The 24,416-nt window shown below is 28.2% G+C and overlaps 2 protein-coding genes across 9 annotated transcripts in view; one reads left to right on the plus strand and one right to left on the minus strand.

Moving 5' to 3' along the window:
- The window catches only part of CtBP (C-terminal binding protein), a 191,699-nt gene extending 185,177 nt beyond the window's left edge, over nt 1-6,522 (minus strand). For 4 of the 8 annotated variants that reach the window (XM_067046136.1, XM_067046137.1, XM_067046133.1 and 1 more), the window contains exon 1: nt 6,200-6,522. The gene's annotated coding sequence lies outside the window, so the exon portion shown is untranslated. The remainder of the gene's footprint in view (nt 1-6,199) is intronic. The other 4 variants (XM_067046132.1, XM_067046130.1, XM_067046135.1 and 1 more) reach the window with 2 other exon arrangements.
- Nucleotides 6,523-8,351: 1,829 nt separating this feature from the next.
- On the plus strand, nt 8,352-23,892 carry Kaz (Katazuke). The gene is made up of 8 exons (XM_067046138.1): nt 8,352-8,518; nt 8,648-8,833; nt 9,272-9,476; nt 12,973-13,156; nt 13,240-13,331; nt 15,002-15,151; nt 17,169-17,362; nt 19,145-23,892. Exons 1-8 carry the CDS (start codon nt 8,480-8,482, stop codon nt 19,244-19,246), a joined length of 1,152 nt encoding a protein of 383 aa, XP_066902239.1. The 5' UTR covers nt 8,352-8,479; the 3' UTR covers nt 19,247-23,892.
- The last annotated feature ends 524 nt before the right edge of the window (nt 23,893-24,416 follow it).

Consider the following 24,416-nt stretch of genomic DNA (forward strand, 5'->3'; position numbering starts at 1 on the left):
AGTTACGTTTTTTTTTTTTTTTTATTCTGATCATTGCCTATTTTATTTCTTCTTTTCTTTTATTTGAGTACAATTTTCTTTTCACTTATATTTACATAATGTTAACCCTAACTTAATTTACTGTTTTGTAACTGATTTTCCTAATATGTCAAAATATTTAATATAACATATTTTTTTTTATTTTATAAAATAACACTAAACAGATTTTTTTCATCTTTAATAAATACGAACATGTACACATATTGTAGCTGAGAGATTTAATATTCATAACTCAAGCCCTATAAATAAAACAAATGGATAACGGCAATATGACATTTGATAATGACAATACTTTCTAGTTAGAATAAATTACAGGGTATGGATTAGACGGACCTGCTGCTCACTGGCCTAGAACATTCTACAAAAAATAACAATAAAATTATTTGATTGCAATAATAATCATTAATTTTAGTAAATACATTTAAAAAAAACATAGTTAAGTCAGGGATAATAATTTGTCAAAGCATCTTAACACAACACGTAGTTAATTTTTCCTTATTTCATTTAACTTTCAGTAGAATTATTAATCTAACAAACTATTTGAATACTTATTTATTTTGGCAATGTTTATGCAGTATAAATATGGACCAGATAACATTTTAACTAATTGCCGATAAGCGGCAGAATGTGGAACAATTATAACTAAAAACCTTTAAACAATAAAATATAAGGATACGGCCCATTTAACAACAAGTTTGAACTAGAAATGTAAACATAACTGCGTCTTTAAAACTTGGCCTTCATCTATATCGCACTACGAGCTGCACAGGGAATTACAACAAGCTTAAAACGAAATTTAAAAAGGAATACAGCTAAATTAGCAAGCAATAGAGAAAAAATATTAAACCAAATTAAAATTTATTCAGAACAGTAAAATAATGTACAATGGGATGAGTTATGATCATAATTGAACTAAGGATATATGATTTTATTAATAACTTGTGATTATTATTACTCATACAGTAGACCTCTTATCAAAAGATATGACATTCTAAAAAGTGGAGATAAAAAAAAAATAATAAAAAAAACGCTTCCCCTCTTCTCAATTGAAAACTTAAATAAAAAATAGAAAAATATCGTTTAATCTTATTTCACACATTCATCAACAACAAATTTTTTTAATAAAAGTGAATATTAAAGAAATTCCTAGTAATTGTTATTATGTAAGCAATTAAATAAAATAACTTAAATACATTAATATGCACTAATTTGTATGCAAATAATCAACAATTAAATCAAATCTACTATTTAGAACACTATTCATATATACAAGCCTTTTACCGAAGATCTTTGTTCTCTCCTACTCTGACCATTATCATTTTGTTGAAAAAAAAAAAAAAAAATTACAAATAAAAAATCTGAAATTGTATGATTGATATATCAGACAATTCCTTTTTTTCCCCCCTTCAAGAAATCTTCGACATTGATAAATGAATATTCAACAGTTCACAACTTTAAAATATTTGAATAAATGGAGCTAAACTGAGTAGAGCATATTCAATTCAAATAAACTAAAACTTAGGAACTTTAAATTCCATGTTAGTTTAACTAATTCGCAATGAATAAAATTTAAAAAATGATCTAGTTATAATACTCTTGTTACCTCCGCAGCAAGGAAATAAAAACAAAACAGTAAATGAATATTAACAATTCGATGTTAGATCACATTGCACAAAGAACGATATGACTTTTAAGTAGCTCTCTAGGCCTTTCATAATATATATTATATTCATAATATTAAATAATAATTTAATTAAAAAAATAATAAATAGTTTAAATACATAAAATTTTTATTATATTAAAATATGCATATATATTTTAGTTTCTGAACCTGTCGATTCGTGTTTTAACTTATTTATTCATTCAAGTATTTCTTTTAACTTTTTTTTTTTTTAAACCTATATATAAGCCTTGTTATTTTAAAATGTATTTATTTATTTGTCTTTCTGTAAACTGATCTACTGCTGTGCCTATTATGTCTTTGGTTTGATATCACATTGCTATCTAATGATAAATTTGTTTAACGGATCGAACGTGGGTAGCTGATCGCTGGAGGGGTCTGAGAGAGTGAATTAGGGAGAGTAAATTAGTCAATTAAATGAAATAAAATTGTCAGATGGAATGAAATTGTAAAATAGCAAAAAAAAATTAATATATTAATTAGTTAGCTGCTTCCCGTCCCCTTTTACACGCCACTATCCCTGATGAAGACCTGAAACTCAGGTCGAAACGTCGGCATAAAATAAATAAATATTGTTTAGTTTATTTATGTTGTTCTTTGCTGACCGCACCCCCCCCCCGATAAACTTCTTCAAGTAATATATTAATGTTTAGTGTGTAGACTAGTACAAAAGTAGTAAAAGAAAACTAGGAAAAAAGTTTTTTGTTTTTATATCATGTAAATATATGTATTGTAAATATGTCCGATCATGGATTGATTTGTATGTTGTGTAATGTAGCAACCCAATGTATTTGGGCAGCATGGCTAAATAAAGCATTTCTCTCTTGCGCTTGTATGTCATTTTATTATTCACTGATGCAATGTTTATGTCATGTTCATTACTATAAATAACATGTAAAAATATATTAAAATAAAAAAACATGGACCAAGCTGAATATATATCACTAGAGACCTAAACGTATTTGAAGAAAAGCCATGGCAATTGTTGGCTCCTTCCTGTTTCACATAACAGTGTTGTGGGAAAAACTGTATTCACTGAGATTACTTAAATTATTTTGACTTTGTCCCTTTATTAATTCTTAAAATATATCTCCACAAAAAAACATTATATTCCACCTTCGAACATAAAAAACATTTGTGTTTATTGTTACTAAACAAATAGATGACTTGATAAAATATTTACTTTTATAGTATTCAGTCTAGTTTTATTATTTCTAACGTGCTTATCTAACAAACTTTTAGAACGCAGTCACGACTTTCCATTTAACAGTGAGAAGTATAAATGCTCAATTTAAATAATTTTTACAAAAAATTTTATGTTTCGTTAGATACATACATAATCTGGTTTAAAATGATTTCTTCTTACATTTTTTTTTTTTTTTTTTAATTTAAGAGATATTCCTGTAATAACAAACTTCTATATTCATACTGAATATAAATTCATAGCCTCGTTATACTATTCTCGCCAATGATATAGTTGGTATATTACAGATTATTTCTATTTAATTATTACAATTAAACCAGAATATGCAATAAAAATCAACTTGGTTTATCAGTTATTCAGATCAGGACCTTAATGCAATGATCCTTAATGCTTATTTATTAAGATCTTTACAACATTCTAATAATTTTCAGTTAGGGAAAAATTTAATAACGCTATTAACTAATAATAGTGAGTAATAATTGTCATCTTAAAAAAAAAATCAGATAAGAAAATAAATAAACAAATCAATGTTTTTCTTATTTAAGATCAATGATACGATGACATAACAAAATTCACAGAATAAAGAGAATGTATATATTTAAGTTTCAATAGTTTGTCATAACCAAGACTCAATTAATTACAATAGTGTGAGCATCCGCAATAAACACACAATAGTGTTATCTATTGTATTAATTTATTATATACATAAATACAATAAAAAATATAGAGCATGGAGTTACATCGTATTAAATACATTCAGTCCAATAATTTATCAAAATAATTATGTATAGTAAATTTTCATTAAATTAGGATTTTTAATCAAATTTATTGATTATTTAATAAGTATTTGAAGATTAAAAATTTTAATTATAACATCACATGATTAATGGAATATAATTGTATACATATTTTTGATTATTTTATAATAATTTTTTGAGTGTTTAATATTGCCTTTATGTTATGTCCTGGAAACAGATATTAATTAAATACACATTTACATTAAAATTTTTAAAGATATGAACAAATAAAGAAAATTATATGAAACATAAGTATCAAATTAGAAAAAAAAATTACTTTACCTTTCAAAAATAATAAATAAGAAAGGATATTTGGTAAACTCAAGTTTCTTTTGTATTTCCTTATTGTGTAGAATGTTTGTTTGTGCTTTCACACCATTCTATCTATTGCTTATTTTGGATTTATTTTTAGTGTACATCAACATTGTTATTATATGATGCACTAAAAACATCAATTTAATGAAAGGTAAAATTTTAAAATATATAAACAAAGTTAATAATCTATTACAAAAATGAGTATTTGATTTAAATGAAATAAAATTACTTCAGCTTTCCAAAATAATAAATAACATAGTAGATTTGGTAAGCTTTAGTTTCGTTTGTTTTCTTTTTTTTTTATGTAGAATGCTTGGGCTTTTGCACAATTTCAATATCTATTGTTTATTTTTGATTAATTTTTAGAGTACATAAATATATATATTCTTTTGATGCACTGAAAATAGCAATTAATTTAATAAACAATAACATTACATTTATTGAAAAGATAAACAAATTAATATAATTATGTCAGACACGATTTTCAAATTTGAAAACATCTTTACTATAGATTTACATAATAAATTGGAAGGGAGCTTTGGTAAACTTACGTTTATTATGAGAATGCTTGTGCTTATATACAAATCCAATTACTATTTCTTATTTAAGATATATTTTAAGAGTACACTAATACTGTTTTAAAAAGATACACTGAAAATATTAATTCAATAAACATTTATATATAAAATATTGTAAGTTAAAAAACAAATTTATTAAACTATTAAAGGTATAAATATTGAATTAGAAAAAAATACTTCAGGAAATTTGGTAAACTCAAGTGTTTTTTTTTTAATGCTTCTGCTTGTACACAAATCCATTATCTATTTCTTATTTTTGATTTATTATAAGAGACCACTAATACTATTTTAATATGACACACTGAAAATATCAATTCAATAAACGTTTATATGTAAAATATTGAAAGTTAAAAAATAAATTTATTCAACTAGTATAGACATAAATATCGAATTAGAAAACAAATATACTTCAATTATTCAAAAATAATAAATAAAACAGGGGATTTGGTAAACTTGAGTCGCTTTTGTTTTACTTTTAATGTATTGAATCCTTGTGCTTTTGTACCATTGTTGAGGTAGACCACCTACCAATTGGATGTGGCCACTTGGACTTTATACTCACCAATAATAAACCATTAAAATCAAATCGAGTTTTAAATTACGGGCTAACTATTTAATTGCAACGAAGTTAGGATGATAATTGCATTAATTAGAAGTGCACGTGGTGCAAATGAATAGATGGCTGCTTGGCCGAGGGACGCCTTGCAGTTGTCCATGCGAGGGAGAAAGAGGGGGGGGGAGATGATCAAACCGCCAAAATTCGTCAACGTGAAACAAAAAACTTTTCTCTTAAATTAGAAAACACAAACTCCAACTTGAAATTATTTTCCAAAAAGGCAACTTAAGCCTAATATCAACATTATGTAATGACATCTACAACCGGTAAGACACATAACCTCTAAACTAGTGGCCATAATTCACCATCAATTTGACACAATTAAACGCCTAAAAATAACTACGAAGAAAAAAAAGTTCTTTAAGAAAAAAATAAATGGCCGCTTTACAGATCAGCTGAGTAGAACAGAGCATAAAAGCAATTTTTAAAATAACAAAATTTTTAAACAGAAAAAAAAAAGAAAATCGAAATTCATTTGTTTAAAACTAATAATTTTAATAATGCTAAAAAAACTACAAACATTCGAAAATTTAAACAAAACAAAAACAATTCGATCGAATACGTTTTATAAGAAATTAAGAAATTTTGAAAAACATACAAACAAGTTGAGGATTAAGAAACAACAGCAATGGTAGGCGAATCACTTATTAGGTCACGCAACTACAGTCCAGCGGTTATAGAAAGTGCATCTCATGAATACACAAGAAACACCAACATTTCTTTCAAAATATCTGAATTTTGACTAAATTGGGCCGAATTTTTAAATGAGATTGGTAAATAAGTCAATTTTGAAAGCGTGGAAAGTCAGGCTACTATACAAGCTTCATAACACTGGGTGAAACATGAGCGTATAACAAACCCACAACACCAACTCATCTCTTAAAAAGGTAAATATTGCTTTAAAAAGTGACATGATTATCGGATCACGACAGAAATGACGATTTCTCGTGATTAATACGATAAACTCACCTTGTAAACTGCAAGAAACAAAGAATGGACAGCCACGCTGGTCCCTTAGTTCAGTTGCTCTTAACAGTCGACAACTCACAATTGTTAAAACACTGTTTATTAACACTAAAACTACTCGAAAATTAACACCCTTTAATACGGCACTTATATTAGTGGCGAAGCACTTTTCTCACACTTGAATAACCTAATAAAACACATAAAACAAGCGCAAAGAGTGGAGAGTCAATGGAGAGAGTTAACGATGGAAGATGGCCGACGTGTTCTCGTGAAGGCTGTGGAGTTGGCGTGATTTCGCGAGAACCCTGCCCCGTCCGCCATACTGCCGACTCCAGCGCTACCACGCGGCTGCTCAACAAACCGATTCCCTCTCCTTCATCTTCTCCCAACCCTGAATCAGCTTTTTAATTCATGGTTCATATCTTTCGATTATCACGTAAATTTATTAGAACAGTAATTAAAAATTTTAAATTATCTAAGATATTTACAAATGATTTGAAAATAATATAAACACACTTATATCAATTTTTATTAAATAGCTCTGAGATTGATTCATATGAAACATTACGTTATCGTTACTAATTTAAATATCGTAAAACTATTTTCAATATTAAGAATCTTGTGACAAAACAAAAAACTTCATGTTTTTATTAACTTTATTTTAAGTACGCTGATTCTTTAAAAATATTTTACATGTAATCTGTAAAGAAGTATAATCTCTAAATTGAGAAATTAAAACTTTCTCAGATTTAAAATAATTTTTAATTATAATCTTTTGCATCTAACAAAGAGTCACTTAACATAATGTAATACCAACATTATTTCTTTAAAAATATTAATTTCCTAAAAAATCATTCGAAAATATATGAAGAATCCTATAAAGCCAAAAACTTCAATTAACTATAAAAGTCAAATGCCATGTTCTGAACGACCGAATTCTTTATTTTTTACAATGAGTTTAACTACAATATGTATGATTTTAAATATATAAACATTTCAAAATAATTCATAAATTTCCATTTAGGTAATTGTATGTTCTTCCTTAGAATATTCAACTATTATTTTGTTTATTCTTCACGGGATATATTTCAATTTTAGTACTTTTGTCAACAATGCGCTTGTTCTTTATAGATTTATTTTTTATATATACTCTCATGGGTTACGATAAAAAATCTATAAAACGTTTTTAGTTGTTTTTGTACCGTTCACATTTTTATGTAATTTATCGTACTCAGAGAAAAAAATTCATGACTCTAAATAAATAATTGAATCAAAAAATTGATAAGAAAAATGTTTTACGAAAACATTATCTAGTTTGTTCGGAAACAATTGTTGCATTCCTAAAATTTATATATATCGTACAATAACAAGAACAATGCTTAAAATTTTATTTCAAAATATAAGTATAGATTTAAATTATTTATTTGACAAACTAATAATAATTCATCATTTACAATTTTGTAAGTAAAGAATTTTAATAAAACAATGGTGTATTTTTCAGTTTAACTTTATTGAAAAATAATTGTTACTCGCATTTACAAATTTATTATATATTTTGGGCTTGAATTTAAATATACAATTAAAATTCGACTATTATTACTTAGAGTGTGGATAAGAATGTCAGAATTCAAATTTGAAAACTGGGAAACATTGTTCAATTTCATGAAATTAGGTTTTTGTCATATGCTGAGTTTGTCAAATAATTGGATTTTGGTCGAGAGTAGTTTAATTTCATAGTTATGGAATAAAAAGTTGAATATCCAATAGACTTAATAAAAAAAACTTTGTGTGTAACAAAAACGGTATATTGTAAACTGAAATTTATTTTATTTTTATATTTTGTTATAGTTTTTCAATATAACTATGAAGTATTTTCGTCTTTGAATTGAATATTCGGTAATTGTTTCATGAGAAATAAACATGACGTGAAATATGTTTTCAAAATTAATAGAATCTGTATTGTGTTTACCTGTTGCTACGCGCGCTGTGTTGACGTAGTGCAATTTCTCAATTTTTAAATATAATTTATTTATATGAAATAAAATAAAAATTGTAAGGGATAAAAATAATAAAAATAATTTTAATTTCTAAAAGGGTTGTACAAAATAATAATTTTGCAAAAATTGCAGTTCCATTTGACTGGTTCCTTGCCCCGCCTGTGTTCCATTACGTCATCAAGGAATCAGATGTTAGTTGACAACAATAGAAAGACTTTGCTACCTTATACGTTTTAGGGTCTTTTGGAGATTGGAGTCTGAATCTATCAATGAAATTTATTTCACAATGGCAGATATCAAAGCCCTTGAACATCCTACACTGAAGGTTGGTTGGAGTTTTCTTTTTATACCTTGCTACATTTAGACTTACCCTACAGTCTACAACTGGTTCATTTATTTTCTGTCACATTCCTGTCTGGGTTTCTAAACTGGTCCCTTTGTGTCTCTGATTCAGGTGCCTTATGAACTTTTGAATAAGAAATTCCGTGCTGCTCAAAAACAATTGGACAGAGAGGTTTCTCATGTTCAAGCTGCTGCACTGGAATTAGAAAAAGGACTTTTTGCTGAAAAAGTAGGAGCTGGTGACATTAGTAGGCTTCTTGGAGGAATGGTCGAAAAACTTCAAGTTCTCAAACGGAAGGTAATCAAGCACTTTTCTACTGTGTAATTTGAAAAGTACTTATTAGAATTTAATTACAATTTAAACTTGATTTGTGTTTGTACTTTTCTATGTATATTGTGCATAAATGTAAAAGAGTCACAAGGTTAATCAAATAATTTTTTTCAATTACTAATTACTTGGTTCATCACTACATATTGATTATTGTCAAGTCCAAATTTTTCATTAATATAAGCCTTTATATAAATAATATAAAATAATAAAGACTTAAGTGTCCATGTGTAAGTATTGATTTTCAAATCAGAGATACTGACCTACTTTAATTTTGGGATAGGAAACTTTCTAAAATTTTTGCCAGTACTATCCAATGTCCAGTAAACCAAGCATGAAATAATGTACATTTTAAATTGGCTCAGGTTTGACTGCTCAGCTTAGAATTGTCATAAATATTTATTTTAGGCTGAAGAGAGTATCTGCGAGGAGCTACAAGCTGGTTATGTTTGTAAGCGGAGACTGGAACATCTAAAAGAGCATACAAGTACTTCACAATGGTGTAGAAAACGTCTTGACCGAATGTTGGTCGAGTATTTTCTAAGGAAAGGTTATTACAGTGCTGCTTCACGACTGGCCCAAACCTCAGATCTAACTGATTTGACCAACATTGGTAACTTTTTAGTTTAACCTAGTTATTGAAACTACTTTTAAGATTCACTTAGGATTCTCTGTATTTTTTTTAATTACTTTAATAATTACTTACTTTTTTTCTTATTTCGAAAATAATTGTACATTTTTCTTTGAAGGTTACATACATTAATGTGCATCATTTTAATGAAATGAAATTGTAAAAATTTAGAAAGTGAGTTGATAAACAATTTTTTTTATCAACATTGAAATGGTATAATTTTTTTACTTCAGTTGTAAAATTTGTTGCTTATAAGCTGTGATTAGTTCAATAAAATATCTATACCATTTATTAACAAAAAACTATACATCATTCTAAAAACTTTTAAAAGAATTACCAAATTCATAAAAAAAATATGTAGATGTACTATATAAGGATTGTTGAGACAAGATATTTCTAGAATGATGCATGAGTTTATTTTTAAACAATATAAAAATCATGATGTTGATTTTTACACACTTATAAGATGATTTATGTGAATGCTGATATGTATCTATCAGATTGTATCATGTGATGTTAATTTGTTAAGACATAATCAGTAAGTACTGATTCTAAAAACTATGGTTTACCTGATAATGAGTTCAACATATGCTTTTAGATGCACAAAACATACAATTCTTCCACTCATTGAGTTATTTTCTCTTCATAAAAACTCAGACTTTAAACAGAACTATATTTTGGATGTTTTGTATTTCTTTTAAACCCATAGATTTTTCAGAAAATAATCCTAGGTTTTGAAAACTGGTTATTTGTCTGATATATACAAAATAATTTCAAATTCTAAGCCATACAAGAAATTAAAGTTCTGGTCTAATTACAAATTCAAATATTCAAATAGAAATATAAAAGGAAGGTGGTCCGGGTGCTGTGAAAAAAACTCAAATGCTAATAAAACTATTTATTATGAGCCAATGTTTCGCTCCACTTCATCGGGGCAAAAAAGAAATAAACATCTAAAATAATATAACAAAGTAATAAAATATATTACATGAAATAAAAGTAAACTAAGGTTTGTTAATTATTATTATATGAAAATTTATTTAAAAATGAAAAGTAAATTCCAGAAATATAAATATAAATTCAATCTATAGAAGAAGGTGGTACCTTGGATTTCGGTTTGGTAAGTTAGAATTTGATAATGATACAATTGTTAAGGTAAACCATCGTGTTAAAAATCTTATTAATTCCTATCTCTTTAAACCGAATCAGAAAATCAATGTGATTAATAGATTTGTCTCTCTCTCTCTCTCTAATTTATCTGTTGCAGACAGTGCAATTGGTGAAAATGCACCCTTCTCTGTTGGAATCAATTGATGAAATACTTGTAGAAGTATTTATGTATTGAAGTATAAGGGTCATTATAGGTTTGCCTATAATATATGCACCAAGAAAGAAACAAGGGCCTAGGTCTTATGTAATGTCAATAGGAAACTCCCCTTCAGCATTGTTCTGTTTCCCAAATATTGGTCTCTTACATTTAAGGAATGTCTTGTTTGAGGCGATTTTTATGTTGTGTAGATTTCTTAAGCATTAATGTAAATAGTATAGAAGCATCGCTACCAGTAAAGAAAGTTAGACAGCCTCTAAGAAAGAAGACATTTGATGATTGGAGCCAATGCAATAGCATGGATTAGGTGTTCTCCATTTTAAATCAAACAAATAGGCCAATGGATTTATGTATGACTGAAAAGTTCTCACTTGCTCGGAATTGAAAAATGCTCTAAAATTAAATGTGAACTACACTCCTCTACTTGGAGTTCTAGTTACAGGTGGCCAGGCAAACTGAGAAGTTGTTTCCCTCTGCTACAAATGTGGACAAGTGTCTGAAACCCCTGTTCATGTAATGGCAAAATTTCCTAACAACATGCCCCTTCTCACCACTGGGACAAAAATGTAAAGAAGAAAATACTTAAACTGCTGGAGAAGAATAATTATACATGTGGAGAAAATGTTCGGAGGGGGGGATGGTATTTATTTGTGCCGGTGTTTCGACCTGCATTTCAGGTCTTCATCAGGGCTAAAAAACAAAAAGAGATAACAGCCATCATTCGAAGAAACATAAAAATTAAAAAGTAATAAATAAACCAACAAATTTGGTAGTATACATAACCATGGAAGTAGATAGTAGTAGATTGATTTCAATGAAATATGAAATATAATGTTATTAAGATAAGAAGATATCTATAAGATAAGATATGTAAGTAGTGTCTTAAAAACTGAAAAACAATTGAGTCATCATAATGAACTGTATGATAAAAAAAATGAAATATATGATACTGTGAATGAAATATGATATTGATCTACAGTTCATTAAAAATTATACATGTTTCCAAGAGGTGTATTGCACAGATACAGAGGGCTCTGCAAGGTTTGTAATTATTCTAGCATTTAGAGCGACTGAAAAGAAAGCATTAATAGTAGATCCGACAACAAGACTCCAAACGATATGTAAACGATCAGGAACAGAGTGTAAGATACAGTCAAAGAAAGAGGAAATTTATACAAAATGTATTCCTTACTTACGTGAATAGTATACAGAAGAATTTGGTGAAAAATGATTTTCGGAAGTAGAGGAACCATTCCTCATGCTAGTAATGTTTTGGAGGGGCTGGGTGTTAAAGGGAACCAGTATCTGAGTATGGTGGAAACCATTATTCCGAACTGAGAAACCTTCATCATCATTTGTATTAGACCTTGGCTGGGTATTGTCGACTCTGTAAGTCGAAACTGATAGAGAAAATTAGAAGAGATAAAGAAAGAAAGAGGAAAAAAGAAGGAAAGAAAAAATATTGAACTAGTCTCAACTAATTCCCTTTCATCCATTTGAATATTCTTTATTGAACTGATCAGTATGCTATAAATTAGCAATTCAATACAGTTTAGCAGCCAATCGCAATTTTGTCAAGTTCTCTTTTGAGTTCTAATCAGAACTAACTTTTTTTTAGTGGAAAATAATCAAGATCTATGAGTTTAAAACATCTATTTGGCCATAGTTAAAAAAAAAAATTAGGTTTTGGATTCTAATAAAATACGTTATTGATAACTGAATAATGATAAACCTGATGAAAAATATAAACCAAATAATTAACTTTCTATGTATATTCTTACAGTCTTGACATATCTTACCATGTTTGTGTCTTGTTTTCATTTAAACCTGAAGGATCCCTCTGCATCACGGGGTGAAATGTTATTCCTCCGTAAATAGATTTTTTCTGCTGTTCTGTATAGATTTTTAAACTGCCTCCTAGGCCATCTTCCTATTAATAAGCCAAAATGTGTAAATATAGCAAAATGATTAATAGTGAAGAATTGAAAAAATTACATAAAGTGTTCTAGCTTTCTACTTTTTAGTTGTAGTGACATTAACTTTTCTAATTGATTATAAACAAAAGTTATATAGATCATTTTTTTTTTTTTTTTGTTCAATTGAAGTAATTATAATATCCCAGATTTCAAATATCTGTATATTATGTTTCAGAGGTTTTTATGGTATCTCGAGAAGTTGAGAAATCGTTAATGGAACGAGAGACTTCTAAGTGCCTTGCTTGGTGCCATGATAACAGATCAAAACTTCGTAAACTGCATTCAACGATGGAGTTCAATCTGAGAGTACAAGAATTTGTAGAGCTGGTTAAAGCCGACAGGCGGCTGGATGCTGTCCGGTAATAATCTTCTGTTTTTAACTTTAAATTTTTAATGTTAAAAGAATCAATCAAAGAAATTAACATTGTATTTTTGATTTTAGTCACGCAAGGAAGTATTTCTCGACCTACGAAGAAGATCAGCTCCCGTCAATACAACATTGTATGGCTCTTTTAGCTTTTCCATCGAACACTGGTAACTAAATTTCTAAGAATCTCATAATTGTATAAATTGTTTTAACAATGAAATTAAAGATGGGAATTAAGTTTACTAAGTGAAAAGGCCAGTGTAAGCCAATATTATCTTTATAATGTATTTGTTATTGACCGTGGATATTATAAGAGGACGTAGATGCAATCAGTGGAAAATACAAATAAGTAAAACTTATTTTATCAGTGCCAACATTTTACTTTTTTTTTTCTTTCTGTCGGCTCAACAGTCCTTATCTTTGGTCCTCCGAACCATCCTCCACGCCTTCCTATCTTGTGCTACTGCTTCCCAATTTGCTACATGCAGCTTTTTCTCATCTTGTTGATTCTGTCTATCCATCTGGTTTAGACCTCTCACGTCGTCTCTTACCTACTAAACTGGCATTCATTTTTGTGTAGAGGCATCCTGATGGCATGTTTCGGCCATATGTCCTGTCCATCTTTATTTGCTTGCCTTCATATCATAATATTTTAATATTCAATATCATTTTTTTTTTTTATTCTATTTATTGATATTTTTTTACTTATTCTCATATCTAAAAGATAGCTTTGAAAATGACAATGTCAAATAAAAAGATTAAATATTAGATAAATACGAGAATTTTTATTTTAGTATATATATAATATTATAAACTCTTAATCTCAGGGCGGGTTTCTAGGCAATCAGGACATACATTCAGCTACTAATGACACTGAATTAAATTATTTATTAGCTACCTTTACAAATCTGCTGTAATTCTATTTTGAGCAACACTAACCAATTACTCTATGTCTCCGTTCTCAACAAACACTCACTAACTGTAAACAAAACGTTTTGTCTTCTTTCCCACAATGCTATTTATAAAGGTCAACAAAAGATTCTCTTCACCTCTGCTCTCAGGGGACGTCCTCTCACCAGGTGATCCAAAGCAAAGAGTCCCTTTTTCTTCTTGGGTGACTAAAGAAGGAATTTTCCTTATTTTTGATTTTCACTGGAAGTAGCAAGTACCCGGACCTAGGTCAAGGGTGAAGCTAGAAAAAATTAATCTTTAATATTAATGAATTTCCTGACTATGCTCGCAGTCCTGAGCAAAACAGCTTTCTGCATTAGTTTCAGAATATTTAATGACAGATTGAGATCCTTAATGATCTCCAGTGTCGTCTCCGGGATCAGACCATTTGTTGAGATAATCAACAGTAGCACCCTAACTTTCTCAAGCTTATGCAGTTGTTTTAATTTCTCTCCTAGATCCTGATATTTCCGAATTTTTTCGGCTACTTGTATATTTTCTTCTCCTAGAGATTAGCAAAATATCAGGCTTATTATGAGGAATCGTGTGATCGGTTATGATGGCTTGGTCCCAATAGAGCTTGACATCCCGCCCATCAATGATCCCTTGTGGGCTGTACTTGTAATAAGGCCTAATCTCATTCAGAAGTTATAATTTTTTGATTTTAGCCACATTGTTGTGCCTTAGTAAATATTCTTTTCCAGGAAGCACTTGGCAGGCTGATTTTATGTGCTGAATTGATTCTGATGCTGTTGCACAGAGCCAACAAGATTTTGTTATGCTTATTATTATTATTTTTGGACTCAACATCCAAAGCCAGACAGACAGGACTATGAGATATTCTTTTAAATATGAACTTCTGATTTTTCTATCTTATGATTTTTAGAAATCCCAGCATATAAGGAGCTGTTAGATGAAGATCGATGGCTCCGTTTGGTCGAGCAGTTCAGGCAGGAGAACTATAAGCTTTTTCAGCTCGCCTCTCAGAGTACCTTCACTGTTGCCCTCCAGGCAGGCCTTTCAGCACTTAAGACCCCATATCCTTTTGCTATACTGTTATTCTGATGTTTATAATAAGTTTTAACACATAAGTATAGGAATTTAAGTAGCCTAATTTTAAGTTCATGTTACTTATTTATTGATAATTATTACAATCTGCCACAAACTTGGGCAATGAATAATAGTGGTAACTTGTTCACTTTCATACAAAAATAATAAGTGAAATAAAATGAGTAAATAATTATAAAAAAAAAAAATTATGTTTATTTGATTTGGTTTTCATAAAAACGATCATTATTTTTCATTTGCAGTAAATCCCTTGTTATCCAGGGTAATGATGGTTAGGGGGTTCAAAGATAATCAAAACTCTCGGATAATCGAATAACATTTTATTAACTAGATGTGATAGATAAGAAAGTTAATTTAAAAAAAAAAATGCAGAAACTCACTTATATTAACCAACAAATGTTTTAAATATATTGTATTATAATATACAAATATACATAAGAATGATTGTATGCATGTTTTTACATATGTATTTTCATTTAGAGAAAAAAACAGTAATTTTAATAATTGGAATTTGGTCCGGGTACGATCAAATTAAACTCAAATAGTAATATTATGTACTATTTTTCATTTGAGTCAACGTTTCGCCCCACATTACAGTGCTTCATCAGGGCTAAAAAAGATACAAATACTTAACATAAGTAAAATAAGTAAGAGGAAAAATTACAAGGGTATGAATCACATACAATGAAACGTAGAAAATGTAAATGAGAAAAATTAAAGGTTATAAAAAATAAATGAAAACGGTAATAGTAACATATAAAGAGAAGAAATATTAAAGAAAGTACAAATTAAGAGATGAAAAGGGATAAAAATCAAATCAAATGAAAATGAACGAGACAGAATGCATACCTGTTTTGACAGAAGTCAAAGTCATAGTGAACTGTTTGTATTGAGAGGAGTGGGGATGGTTAAGTACGTCACATTTGAAAATAATTTTAAAGTAAATAGGGTAAAAAATATTAAAATTAGGTAAACAATAAATGATAATATGCATAATAGAGGGCGAGAAGATATATTTAAAAAAAAAAAAAATTAAAATTTACATGGATAGAAAAACGATGGGATACAATAAATATAAATGATTAAGAAAGACAATATACCAAATGAGTGGGATACGACAAGTGTGTGTATCTTTTTTAGCCCTGCAAAGTGGAGCAAAACGTTGGCTCAAATAAAAATAGTATACCAATTTACTATTTGAGTTTAATTTGACCGCACCCGGACCATATTTCATTTATTGATACACACGGTCAATCAGCAATCTTCCAACAGTAATTTTAGTTTGTTTTTTATTGAACATTTCTTTTCTAATAACATCCAACAGATATCATTGTCTTTTTTTTTAATTTGTGGAGCCATCCTTGGGAAGCGGAAAAATTGAAATTAAGAAATTTCAATTTTAAGGCCAATAGGAATTTCATAGAAAGATTTAAAAACATTTATGTTTCTAGAATATGATTTCGACTATGACTGATATCAGCTTCCTGTGATTTTCCATTCATTATTTTATTTTTATTTTTTTTAAGAACAATTCATAATTAACTATTGTGTAATCATTAAAAATAATCTTATCTATTTATTTTTTTTAAATAGATATACATATAAAATAAATGGTGTAAAAATTAAGAAAAACCCCGGTTGATAGAGCCCTAGGTAATGGAGGTTCTACTGTAATTTTATATTTTGGAAAATATCTCCCACAATCTTGTTCGTTGCCATTTTGTCATGCTATACTTACAGAACATATCTCGTGCTAATTCACTTCCTATTGGAATTATCTTTGCTATGTGTGTTTGTTTTTGGTTTTATATTGGGTATTTATAAGAAGTCATAAAGTTCATGTCTTGATGATAATGATTTTATTTGATAAGTTTATTCTGTATACAAATTGCAATGCTCCATTATGAGCGAAGTTTTTGAAGAGAAAAATAAACTTAAATCTATAAATTTTATAAATAATATTCTTCCTTAATGTAAGATCCTCACTCAGTGTTACGGAAGTTATGAACAGAAGAACAAGTCATGCCCGGTTTGCCAGGACTGGCTGAACATGTTGGCGGACCCTCTACCTTTCGCTCATTGTTCACACTCGAGATTGATTTGCCATATTTCAGGCCTTCCTCTCAATGAGCATAACCAACCAATGGTTTTACCTAACAGTTACGTCTATGGACAACAGGTAAATATTAAATTACTTAAGTTACTTCCATGGAACAAGAGGTAAATATTATACCTTTTTTAATCCCTATCAACTGTTGTATCATGATAAAGGTGAATGTTGATTACGGAATGAGAATCCTGATAAGTATTTATTTCAGATCAGTAAAGGTGCTGTAATAAAGCAACCCTATTGTAAAATAATAACTATAATTAGAATTTTTATATTTTTTTGCAACTTTTAATGGTTTCCTCCGGAATCTCATTTGCTTTCATACCTTGTTCGATAAGTTGGATTTTGAATGACTTGGGGGAGGCAGTTGTACCAGTGGATAAAATTTAATTTTTGAAAATCAGGTTTTTAATTTAAACGTAAGGTTTTAATTTAAGTTTTTAAACGAATATTTAACCAGTTCTGAACCACTCTTGTTTCTTATTATTTAAATATTGAAAATTTACCAAACCAAATGATTTTTCGTCATTTGGTGCAACATCTCCAACTAACCAAAGGACAATGACCATTTTTAATACAAAACTATTTAACTAATAATTTTAATACAGGAAGTAATATTAAAAGGAAGAAGGTCCGGGTGTGGTCAAAATAACGCAAATAGTAATTTAACAATTTATTGTGAGCCAACGTTTCGTCCCACTTTGCAGGGCTTCATTGGGGCTAAAAAAAGGATACAAATAACTAAAATAATGTTACTAAGTGGGAGTATAGATAACATGAAATAAAAGTAAACTATGGAATGGCTAAAAATGATTGAAAATTCAGATCAAAATGAAGACGTTGACAACCCTGGCAGTCAACATGTTAATGCCCCTCAAAGTTTTATTTCAACTAAACTGAAGCAATTTTAGGAAACAAATATGTTGTTAGAAGAAAGGTAAGAAATATTGTGTTGTAAAATAAGTTCATAGCGTTCTTTACTGGTGTTTTCAATGAAAACTTCAGATTCTTGTAAATATTTTTAATCAATTATTTATGACCCCTTTTGATCTATTACATGTTACCACCTTTTAGGTAATTTTTTAATTCCGTCCTCCCAGAACTTCTCAGATTTTTGTGTAATGAACTTCTCTATGTGTGTTTTTCAGTCCTTGTGCGAATTAACTGTTTCTCACTAAGAGAGTTTTGAAGGGCCCGAAATAAGTGAAAATCTGTTGGGGCAAGGTCAGGTAAAGAGGGTGGATGGAAAAAATAAATTATTAACATTGCATTTCAGGAGGGAATCGCTTATGGATATGCAGTTCAATAAATTATTTTATGTCAAATTGTAAGGAACCCATGTATCACTTTGAGAAACATATCCCACAACCTCCAAATGATTTGACACACAAGTGTTACTGCGATATCTCGTGTTGTAGAGTGAGGGTTGTTTGTGACCAATGCTTGAATTTGGTTCAACTGTTGATTATCAGTTGAAGAACGACCCACTTACGGACGCTTTCTCCTAAGGTATCATCGCCATACACACTGCTAATTTTGTTAACCATCTGTACAGCGGATTTTCCTTTTTGGAAATAAAAAATCATTAAATGATGAAAATGATCAATCAAAATTTTACTTAGTCCTTTAAAAAAAAAAAAAAATTGATTTTTACGGAGCTAATCATATATTTGTCGTATGGAGATAAAAGCAGCTGTAGGATACACTGGTACAAAAAACCCTAATTTTTTCCAACTTCACTGGAAGAATAAAGCTCAACATTCATAAATGCAACAGTCTCCTCTATTTATTTAAATATATTAGATTCATTTTTTTTTCTATTTTTATTAATATGGTTTATTGTTTGTACAGTCTCTTCTACAAATGGCTGCTGAAAATAACGGACAGATCATCTGCCCTAGGACGAAGGAGATCTTTCCTTATCAAAAAGCGGAGAAAGTTTTTGTAATGTAACAAAGTTATGAGTTGACTTTGTCCGCTGATTGTATAATTTTAGTGATTTTAAGATTTTTACATCAATCTGATTCTATTTTTCTTTATTTAGTGTTATTTATATATATTTAAAAATGCCTCTTTAAACACAGTCTTTGAAAGGGACGAGGCTATTAAACATCTGATCAAAATTATTTATATAATAATCCTATGTTTTTTTCAGAACTCAAAATTAATTTTCACTATGAATACTTTTGAAAAAGTGGTATAAATATCTGAGCCTCATATATTTGTTTATCCAATGCCTTCTTGATTTAATGATTTCATTTTTTTGTTTCTACAGTTTCAATTTGTTTTTTCTTTTTTATATATAAAAAAATTTAAATCTGAGACTGATTTAAAATTTTTTAAATATTTCAATCAATAATATCCAAATGAATTATCAAGATTTAATAGTTTCTATTTTCTATTTATAAACAAATTGAACTAAAGATATATATAACCTTAAGTTAGGGTATTAAAGAGGTTAATAATGTGCCCTATGACCAGAGTTGGGCAACTGAAACTAATAGATAAAATTGTCATGGATACGATATTTATTTATGAATGGTTCATTCATGAATAAGTGTCGTATCCATGGTAATTTTAGCTATTAGCTTCAACTATAGCTAATTTTTGCCCATATCTGCCTATGACAATTTGAAAGTGGAGCAATATATATATGTATATGTATATTATTGTTTTGTTTTGTTGAAAATTTATTCAAAACTTCTAGTGTTAATATGGACTTATTTACTCCAGTTAAGAAGAAAAAAAAATTTTACTATTATTATTATAATCACAGCAATCCATTTAGTATTGCTGTCAAAGTTAATTAACATGTCTATGAAATATTTATTCACCAGATGAAATCTCTTGAGGTGAAATTTATATTTAAAAAATATCTGTTTATTACAAATAACCATAGCTTTGTAAAAGATCTATGTAATTTTACCTTTGCTACCATCCTAGTCTTCATAATCATTTAACGAATATTTGTTCATGTCCTACCTTGATGTAATATATTTTAAATCGGACGTGCTAAATGTTTAATTCAATGATTTATTTTTTTTGTATGCAAATGTTGTTTGAAATATATTCGAACCTCTATATTTGAACTGTTGAATGCAAAAATGCTTTTAAAATTTTTTATTTGAATAAAAATAAAATAAATCTTTATGAGATGCTAGGTTGATATGAGGAGAAGATGGTTGGGGTTCAGTCAGATACAAAGATACTCAAATAAACAAAACTTAATTATTTGTACTGACATTTTGACCTGAATTTTATCATGACTGAAAAACAAAATGAGATAACATCCTTAATTCAGAGAAACATAAAAATAAAATTAACATAATAACAAACAAACTTGAAAATAAATTAAGTACATAGTAGTTAGTAATATTATATTTTCTCATCTATTAGTATCAACTACTATCTATTTAATTTATTGTTATAAGTATATTTCGAAGTTAGTTATTATTTTATTTTTATGTTTCTCTGAATTAAGGATGTTATCTTATGTTTTTCAGTCATGATAAAGGCGTGAAATACAGGTCAAAATGTTGGTACAAATAATTAAGTTTTGTCTATTTGTGTATCTTTGCTGACCGTAACCCCCGACCATCTTCTCATTTTAATGATAACAGAATGACTTATATACTTAATTAAGCTTTCAGCGGCTTATTTTTGGAACATGAAGATTCCTTGAAAAAAATTTGATGTATAGAAATTTCGGATATATAGAAAGATTGAAATTTTTTATCTTTGTTACATTGAAAACATTTACAGTAATTTCTTAGAGTCAAAGAAGTATCAAAGCCAAATTTTATGTCTAAATTGTAAGTCATATCATTTCCACACTATTGCTTCTGCGAAACCTTGTGGATTTAAATCATTCTAATCTACTACATAGTTTCCAAATGTTTTAATAATCGAGTCTCGGACTTCATAACATCATATTTTTTGTTTCATTTAGATTTTTAGTTCTTTTATTAAATTAAACTTTTCTTTCACAATTAATTATTTTTTACACCATGTACACAACAAGGTAAGGTTAAAGTGAATTTAACTGAATGAAATGAAAATTTCACCCTTTTAGGAATGAGATTTCGAATCTCGCCGCAGTGGGTGGTATAATTTATTTTTCTTAACTGAAGTCTTTCCTGGATTTCCATTGTTAAACTTTTAAACTGGGTTGTTTTTTTTTCTTTATTTTATTATGACTCATTCTTATAAATGTAAACTTAGGCCTTTTTGTTAGTAATTACATTTTTTTTTTAATTTATTTTTTTTCGATATTAAAAAATTATATTTAATATTCAGAACTTATTTATTTTCTTGATAAAAATTTAAGGTTCCTATAAAAATTTCAATATATAGAGGTTCGATCGTATGTGTATAAGCGATTTGGGTTATCTTAGAAAGTTCTATATTTAAGCATCTTAAAATCTCTACAATTGTGAAAATTCATTCAGTAATGCTTGAGTATGAACTTATGAATATGAAAAAACATAATTCTCAAAATAAGTGATCTACAATATACAGTGGTTGCTAAGGTGATCTATATATTGTCTTAGATCCCGAAGATCTCTTTTAACTAATCCCTTAGTTTGTAAGTATGATTTGGCATCGCTTAGACAGTTGCCATTCTATCCTGTATATTTTAGCTACATTTGCACCGCTACTAACAAAGTTGATGAATGTAGTCAATTTGTAGTAATATCATAGGACAATGTTTCTTTACAGTACTCTTCTCTAATCCAGCAGATCTCGTCTGTGAGTAATTCTGGAATTTTCAAAGTTAAATAATAAAAATATCTTTATGAGACAAACATGATCTGCTTTGTCGATAGATTCCTATGTAATAGTCTAATTGAAATATGAATATTTATCAAAAATTGAAGAACTTTAACTCAAATATTTTTAAAAAAAACCATCAATTTTTGTCTTTTACCTCGTTAGACCCCTGGCTGTGGAAAGCACCTGACTTCTAGGGTATGCCATATTGTGATTTGATTAAAGACAAGCAGTAACCAATATATTATTATATTTTAACACCAGTATATTTTAAATATGCCTTTTATATTTTAACATTAGGAGAACGGAAGAATTTACCTCCCAGATAAAGATCGAGTTTCTTTACTCATTTTCTAATTTTATACTCTTTATTATCAATTTCAATTTGACTTTTCTTTATTTCTATTTCTATATATTTTAAATTATAATAAATACAAAGTTTTGATGTACAAGTTTAAAATGATTTCAAAAAATCTGGAGAAGAAAAAATAAAACTTCAAAATGCTATAATATAATTATACAATACAATAATTATACTAACAATTATTTATTCACAATGAAGGTTTACAATAAATTTTTTACCAAAACTTCTCTTGTGGAATTAAGTAAAATAAATATCATTTCTATTTGACAAGAACATTGTCAGGGGCACGGTCAGTGAAGTGAAGAACAAAAATAAGCAGAACTTATTTTTTTATGAATTCTGATGTTTCAGCCTAAATTTTGGGCTTTCATCTGGGATGAGTAAAAATCAAGATAACAACCATGATAGAATAAAAAAAAAAAACAGAATATAATTAGAAATTAAATCATTAATTAAAGAATAATATATCATATTACACATTACTTTCTCTTATTACTATTTGATATTTTCTTAATTTTTTTTTTTACTGTTTTATTTTATCATGGTTGTTATATGAATTTGTACCTTCTTGGCCCTGGTGAAAGCCTGAAATTTTAAGTCAACTCAAAGAAACTAAAAAAAAGTTTGTTTATTTTTTTTTGTTCACTGCACTGATTGTTACCTCAGACCACCTTGTGTAAAGATCTACCGTCAACTAGCAACTTACCGTTATAAATGTAATTTCTTTCCTCTTAAGACTCTTAATTTTCCATGTTCTGTGTATTTCAGGTCCAAAATTATATTTCTATAGTCTGGATTCATGGAATCCATAAAAAAATTGCCAATCATTGTTTTATAACGAATTGTTTTACCTCCAGTCGAACTAAACACATTTTTAAAGAAATAGGAGTTTTTATTCTTAGTAAGAAAGTCAAATGACCCTTTCCCATCCTAGTTATAACTGCTAATAGCAAATGTATTTTTAAATTTTTTTTTTTTCCATTTTAAAACTTTAAATCCAAAATAAACAAATTCAAGAAGTTTATTAAAAAAAAAAAAAAAAAAGAATAATTTAAAAAAGTAAAAGTTATGAAAGATCAGTTTGAAGTCTCAAAATTAGACATTTGATCTTTGTTTCGTCTGTTCTTCTATTGTTAAATTAAACTACTGGACAAAAGAATTACACTAAATTGAAATTTTTTTATAAATTTTAGTTATTAATTATTATAATGGTCTTTTTTATTTTTACAATTTGATTTCAAAATACATAATATCTTTCAAGGAATATTGTAACATTAGTGGATATCATAAATGATGTAAAATATATTTCTATTAAACTAGAGAACAACCCAGGTAATTATATGTTTGAATAATACTCTAATATTTCATATTAAAACTCCAATCAGCTTGTTAGCATTTAAGTACCTAGACCATTCTTGTTATACTGGATAAATATTTTTCACTCGAATAAAAGTAAAAAAAATTATCCAACACCACATTGTTTCGGACCACCTTGCTTATTTATTTATCTCATGACTAAGGTAAGGAGAAGCCAATAGATTTATTGTAAGGATACTTTAATGAAAAGCTAATTTTAATAATTTTTATAAATCACTCAATGCTGTTATTGGTCGTATAGACACAATAATACTTTATACAAAAAAGTATATATAGTTCATACAAATATGTAAAAATGAGAAGATTGTAAGATGTGCAGCCAGTGAAATTGTAAAAAACATAAATAAGTGAAACTTATATTCTATTTGTGGTGACGTTTCAGCTTAACTTTCTTGCCTTCATCAGGTTTAAAAGAAAGTGAGATAACGATGTTATAATAAAAAATAAATAAATAAAATAGAATTATCAAAAATTAAGAAGATAACTAATAATACTATAAAAAGGCTTTTGTTGAATTGTAACACATCTGAAGTTTTTTTTTTATTTTGTTTGAGGTAGACTGCAGTTAATTTTTAACAACTCAAATAGATTTAGAAAAGTCTCTAGGGTAAC

This window comes from Halyomorpha halys, unplaced genomic scaffold, assembly GCF_000696795.3.
Source record: "Halyomorpha halys isolate HHAL.00 unplaced genomic scaffold, Hhal_1.1 Scaffold768.1, whole genome shotgun sequence".
Lineage (NCBI taxonomy): Eukaryota > Metazoa > Arthropoda > Insecta > Hemiptera > Pentatomidae > Halyomorpha > Halyomorpha halys.